The sequence below is a fragment of the Ictidomys tridecemlineatus genome, chromosome 6 (genome assembly GCF_052094955.1).
Source record: "Ictidomys tridecemlineatus isolate mIctTri1 chromosome 6, mIctTri1.hap1, whole genome shotgun sequence".
NCBI lineage: Eukaryota > Metazoa > Chordata > Mammalia > Rodentia > Sciuridae > Ictidomys > Ictidomys tridecemlineatus.
Window position 1 is genome coordinate 56899005 of NC_135482.1, and position 6324 is coordinate 56905328.

Consider the following 6324-nt stretch of genomic DNA (forward strand, 5'->3'; position numbering starts at 1 on the left):
ATTATAGGCTTTGCCACTGCACCCTGCTGAAGTTTCTACTCTTAAGGCCATGATGTGCTACCCACTTTTCTGTTTGGTACCTTTTCTGGAGGCATTCCAAACCCTGTGCACTCCCTGCAGACAGCAGTGGTGACTGGGAAACTGGGTAAGGTGCAGCAAAGAATATGGGGCTTGAAGTTAGAAGATTGGTGGGGCTTCTAAAATGCAAGAGACTCTAAGGACTGCTGATGGACTCCTTTTCCATGAAATCAGGAGGGCCAGTCTTTGGATGCCCTCTGATCTTGGCAACTTTTCCTTCCAGTGGATGGTTAGAGGGACCTTTGGACTTTCCTATAACTATCTTATCTACCCACAAGCTGGACACTGGAGGAGAGAAGCACAGATCCTGATATATGTTCCTCTTCTCTCCCCACAGGTACATTGCATGGGACTCACACCTAGTATCATCTTTGCAGGCCTCACCTTCAAAGTTCTGTTCTCTAGTACTTCACAGGAAAAGTTAGTGACCTGCATAACTCACCACTTATTGGAGTATCCTATTTCACCTTCTCCAACTACATGGCCCCTCCCCTAGGTCCCAAATCCCTCACTAAGTTTGAGCACAGTTTGACTTATCTCCCCAAACTTTCCTTCCCCATATTGTCCTTGACCAGCCTCTTTCCCCAGATTCTGTTTCCTCATCCCTATACCTTTCCCAGGTTTAGGGACTCCAGTGTCCTGATTATGGCTATATTAGAAAACATTAGACCCTCACATGGTTTCATAGCCATGATTTGGGTTCCTTCCGTTCACCACTTCCTACTCTGTCTTGTACAAGCTGATTGTGAGGTTTCACTATTAACCCCTTTCCTCATCCTAGACCCCAAACCCCACTCCCAGCCTATGCTCAAAGGACAGCTTCTTTCCTCATCTGTCTCTATGGTTTAAAAGACCAGGCTGAGGGTTTGGAAAAGAAGGTGCTGGCATGGGTTGGGGGTAGGGAACCTGGGCTCGGAGAAAGCCAGACACAGCAGAACTATTCTGTCCCAGAGCTGCAGGGTCCACAGATTCCAGCCCAAACCAGCCAATGGGAGAAGGCCCTGTAATCCCAGGGAACTAAAGAATTCTCTTCAGTTATCCAACTTCCCTGCTGAACCCCACTCCTTACCCCCACCCCCACCCTTACCCCCAGTAGTCTCAGAGGAATCTGAGGTCCCCAAGAGCACAGCCCCATAACCCACACAAAGTGAACTCAGCTTGACAGACCTTCCAAGGGGATTGGAGGAATGTTCTAATACAGATGTTAATCATGACTGTGAACCCCAACTTTGACGCAGATAGAAGGACAGACTCTTCTAGTCCCCCACTAGAAGAGTGAGCCTCATCCCTGTGGTTCTCTCAGCTCATCTCCAGTTGAGAAGGGAAGGAAAAATCCAGCAGCTCTATCAGATGTATGGGAATGGATTAAACCCTCTACAGCTGTGAAGGGGTTAAGAGGCAGGGCCAGCTGCCTCAGTCTGCCCCTCCCAGGGATTAAGAGTCCTCTATAAAGGGGACTATCCACCCAGACAAGATCAGGGGGGTGTCCGGGACCCAGGTGCTTTGCCCATCCCCTCTGCCATGTGGGAACTGCGGTCTGCCTCCTTCTGGAGGGCCATATTTGCCGAGTTCTTTGCTACCCTCTTCTACGTCTTCTTTGGGCTAGGGGCCTCACTACGTTGGACCCCTGGACCCCTGCATGTCCTGCAGGTGGCCCTGGCTTTTGGTCTGGCCCTGGCTACACTGGTGCAAGCAGTGGGCCACATTAGTGGAGCCCATGTCAATCCTGCAGTCACTTTTGCCTTCCTTGTGGGCTCCCAGATGTCCCTGCTCCGCGCCTTCTGCTATATGGCAGCCCAACTCCTGGGAGCCGTGGCTGGGGCCGCTGTACTGTATAGTGTCACCCCGCCTGCTGTCCGAGGAAACCTAGCGCTCAACACGGTAATGGTTGACTGGGAAGGGCTGGGGGCATCTCGTGTCCTGACTCCCTGCATGGTACAACGTGTGGGTGTGTGCACGTTTGTATGTGTGTGTGTTTCAGGACAGGGAAGATCAACAGGTGGCTTGGAGGGGTAAGGAAGGCAAAGAGACCTGGACTGAGAATCAAGAAACCTGAGGGCAGAGGATACAATTCAGTTGTAGAATGCTTACTTAGCATGTGTGAGGTATGAGGCCCTGGATTTGATCCCCATAATCACAAAAAAGAAAAAAGAACAAAAGAAAGAGAACAAGCTGAGTTCAAATTTCATCTTTCCTTCCAACTTCTGTCAAGGTCTTAAGGAAACTTATTTTACCTTGTGGGGCCTCAATTTCCTCATCCATGTAAGTGGGTACAATCATTTCTACCATAAAGGTGTATTGTCAGGAGAATTTACAGATACAATTGCTGTGAAGGGGGTTGTATATCCTTCCTCTCCAGGAAACTGATGCCAGAGGGGATCCCTACCTGAAAGCCTTGAGGAGGTAATGCTGTGGCAGCCCTAATGAGCTGCCTCCCTTCTTCTTCCTTTGCCCAGTTGCACCCTGGGGTGAGTGTGGGCCAGGCCACCACAGTGGAGATCTTCCTGACGCTCCAGTTCGTGCTTTGCATCTTTGCCACATACGACGAGAGGCGAAATGGTCGCCTGGGCTCCGTGGCCCTGGCCGTTGGCTTCTCCCTCACTCTGGGGCACCTCTTTGGGGTAAGCAGGAAAGGGGAACAACTTCTCATTCAAGAATACCAGGGCCCCCAAACCTTTCCCAACTTTTAGGTGTTCTTCCTGCCCACTCAAATAGGAACGTTATTCATCTTACTCTGTATCATTTGGCACACAGGAATTAACCCTGCCCTATCCCTCCCTTGTGATTGCTATACCTAGTTCTTCTTGACCCTTGGTAAGAAATGCATGCACGCATCATAGTTCAACTTGGGCTTTGCCTATTGGTCTATAGTATATCCCAGATAGGGCGTCAGTGCCCTCACCCACTGTGGAACCCCCTAAAGAGTTATGTAGTTTGTCCTTCCCCACTTGCTGCTGGCTGGACACGAGATTACCAGCTCTGAGGGGCAATATGGGCTATGAGGAGAAAAGCTGGGTGGAAGGGGGTGTGTCTCAGTTACAACTGTGTCTTTTGCAGATGTATTATACTGGTGCAGGCATGAATCCTGCCCGTTCCTTTGCTCCTGCCATTCTCACCAGGAACTTCACCAACCACTGGGTGAGTGAGGGGAGATGGACAAGATCCTAGAGCCCTCCTGGATGGGGCTGGATTGCAGATTCCAGATTTGGTTTCTGCTTTCCATCTGGTTGTGTTGGCTTCTCTATCAACACTCAATTAAGAGCATGGCATGTACATGTGAACAGATTGCATTATTTTGCTAGAAAGAGAGGCTAATGGACATGGTGTCATATACCTATAGTCCCAGCACTCAGGAGGCTGAGACAGGAGTATCCTGAGCCCAGAAGTTTGAGACCAACCTGGACAAAACAGTGAGATCATATCTCATAAAAAGCTCTTGCCAAAAAAAAAAGCTCTTGCTATTGTTCTTTCTCTGGATAGACTTGTTTTTGTTGTTGTTGTTGTTGTTTGTTTGTTTTTAACTTAGTATCCATCAGATGCCCAAACTAGAGACTATAGGATAGACAACTAAATATGAAGACAATAAATTCTGCTCTCAGATATCAGTATGTGTGTGAGCACAAATGGTTGTGGGCCTATTTCCAGTTCTAATACTTTACTAGTCTTGTGTGTGACTCTCAGCAAATAATCATCTGTACCTTAGTTTCTATAACTGTAAAATGAGATGTTATGAGCAATAAGTGTGAAAGTTATATGCATGAAACATTAGCACAGAATCTGAAAATGGAGTAAATCTCTAATAAATATTGGTTGTTTATGTTGTTTTGGCCATATGCAAGCCAAACATATGAAAATAGTTTTTAAAAACTTCAAAGTTGTTTTTTCATTTCATGGCAACATTATTCACAATAGCCAAGAGATGGGAGCAACCCTATGTGGACTTACATACACGGAACATTATTCAGCCTTAAAAAGAAAGGAAATTCTGACACATGCTACAACATGGATAAACCTTGAGGACATTATGTGAAAGTGAAGTCAGTCTGTCACAAAAAGACTAGTCCTAAATAGTTCCACTTACATGAGGTATAAACTCAAATTTATAGAAACAGAAAGTAGAAGGGTAGTTGTTTGCCAGGGTATAGGGTAGGGGAATAGTAGTTGTTGTTCAATGGCTATAGAGTTTCAATTTTACAAGATGAAATATTCTGGAAATGGATTGAACAACTCTGGGAATGAAAACAGTTAACACTACTGAACTGCATGTTTAAAAGTTAAAGGTAAATTTATGTTACGAAGTATATTTTACTACAATCTACAAAACTTTCTTGAAAGAAATGTATAAACCAGCAAAAATTGATAACAACAAATAAAATATACATGTGCTAAGAAGGTATGGGATAGCAAGGCACAGAGGCACATGCTGGTAATCCCCACAACTTGGAGAAGACAGTAGGATTGTAAGGTTAGTCTGGGCAATTTAGTAAGACCCTGTCTCAAAATAAAATTTTAAAAAAGGCCTGGGTCATAGCTCAGTGGTAGATCACCCTGAGTTCAATCCCCTGTACCACAAAAAATAAAAATAAAAAATAATTTTAAAAATGATCAGAAAAAAAAAGAAATGATACATTTTGAAATACAGACAGTGGGAAGTAGGGTCAATAGTTTACATCAAGGCTGGGGATGTAGCTCAGTGGTACAGTGTGAAGTCAGCCTGTCACAAAAAGTAGAGTTATGATTACTAATCCCTAGCACTGCTAGCATACAGGCAAACAAACAACAACAAAAACCCACACTGATTTTTATTTAGACAATACCTGCCTAATTGCATGTGACAAGTTCAAGATATCTTCTTTTTAACTAAGAGGGTTAGAAAAAGAGCATCCTTGCTGCTCAGTCCCCTCCTCAAACTTAAGACTTCCTTTTGTTTCCCTACAGGTGTACTGGGTGGGCCCGATCATTGGAGGGGGTCTGGGCAGCCTTCTCTACGACTTTCTTCTCTTCCCCCGGCTCAAGAGTGTTTCTGAGAGACTGTCTATCCTCAAGGGTGTCAGACCCAGTGACTCCAATGGACAACCAGAGGGCACAGGGGAACCTGTTGAACTGAAGACCCAGGCTCTGTAAAAGCTCCAGATGGAGTGAGGGAGTAGAAAGCTTCTGGGTTTCTGTGGAGGGGCTGAGACAGCCCCTAGATGAAGAAAAAAACTGTGGGGAGGGGCATGTACTTCTTTATTTTTTAACTTATGTGTGTGTGTGTGTGTGTGTGTTTTTTTTTTTCTTTTGCTGTGTGAAATCTTTCAAGTTGCATTCATGAGCTGGTTGGTACAAACTTCCCTTCCTCCCCATCCCACTTCCCTTCGCCGTGTGTGCATGATTGTGTGTATGAATGTAGGTGAGTGTGGCTGTGTCTGAGTTTTGGGGCATGAGAGCTAGGTAAGGAAAAAGGTGTCAACGTATATGTCCTTCCCCCCAGCCTGGTGTGATGAGTTCAGGGAACCGACCTTAATTTCTGGCCTTTACCCTGCTTGCAGTCAAATGTATGGCTCTTGATTTCTGAGGGAACAGGTAAGCAGAGAGATTACTCCTCCCAGAGACAGATGTAGAAAGTAGACAGGGTATTCCAAGGGTTGGGAGAAAGGACTCAAGGTAGGTGGGTAGGAGAGGAAATGGAGGTATTAGCCCCAGATCACTATGCAAGTTTACCTAAAAGTTTTAATGAAGATAATAGGAGAATGTAGCTTACTTATCTCACGGATGCTTGCCCCAGGGACTTGGGTGAGGAAGTAGCTCTGAGAAAAGTGAACACTGGGACTTGGGCTGTTCTGTAAAACCACATAAACCTGTCTACATTCACTGGCTGGGTTGTGTGTTCATTCTGGCATAATGGATCTCCTTGGAGGTCCTGGGCCAGGGAGCTCCCAACCTAAATAGCAGGTGGGCGAGCCTAGAATCTAGAAAAATTAGGCAGCTTAAGGAGTCCATTTGACATGCCCTGGCAGATGGAACTTAAGCCCCAAAATTATTTCCTAAAGGCAAAACAGGAAATTTTATGCCTGGAAAAACATAGGGGAAGGAGTCTGTGACAAGAAGGGAGAGGCTTTGACTTTCGGAGATTTAGCTTATTCAAAACAAATCAAAACACTGTCCAAATGGAATCTTTCAGCTTTTATCACTACTAGCTCCATAGTCTTTTTTTCTTTTTGTACGTATCTTTTAACTTTTCTCTCATCTGTCCTTTCATCTCAT

At 45.4% G+C, this 6324-nt stretch overlaps 1 protein-coding gene across 1 annotated transcript; it reads left to right on the plus strand.

The window, feature by feature from the left end:
• Positions 1-1599: 1599 nt before the first annotated feature.
• Mip (major intrinsic protein of lens fiber) lies at positions 1600-6017 on the plus strand. Its single transcript, XM_005335636.3, has 4 exons — positions 1600-1959; positions 2535-2699; positions 3136-3216; positions 5017-6017. The coding sequence occupies exons 1-4, from the start codon at positions 1600-1602 to the stop codon at positions 5200-5202; spliced, it is 792 nt and encodes a 263-aa protein (XP_005335693.1). The 3' UTR covers positions 5203-6017.
• The last annotated feature ends 307 nt before the right edge of the window (positions 6018-6324 follow it).

Coding starts and splice junctions, on each gene's coding strand:
- Mip (XM_005335636.3), top strand. CDS start 1,600: ATGTGGGAACTGCGGTCTGCCTCCTTCTGGAGGGCCATATTTGCCGAG. Junction 1,960..2,534: donor GAAACCTAGCGCTCAACACG/GTAATGGTTGAC, acceptor TCCTTTGCCCAG/TTGCACCCTGGGGTGAGTGT. Junction 3,217..5,016: donor GGAACTTCACCAACCACTGG/GTGAGTGAGGGG, acceptor GTTTCCCTACAG/GTGTACTGGGTGGGCCCGAT.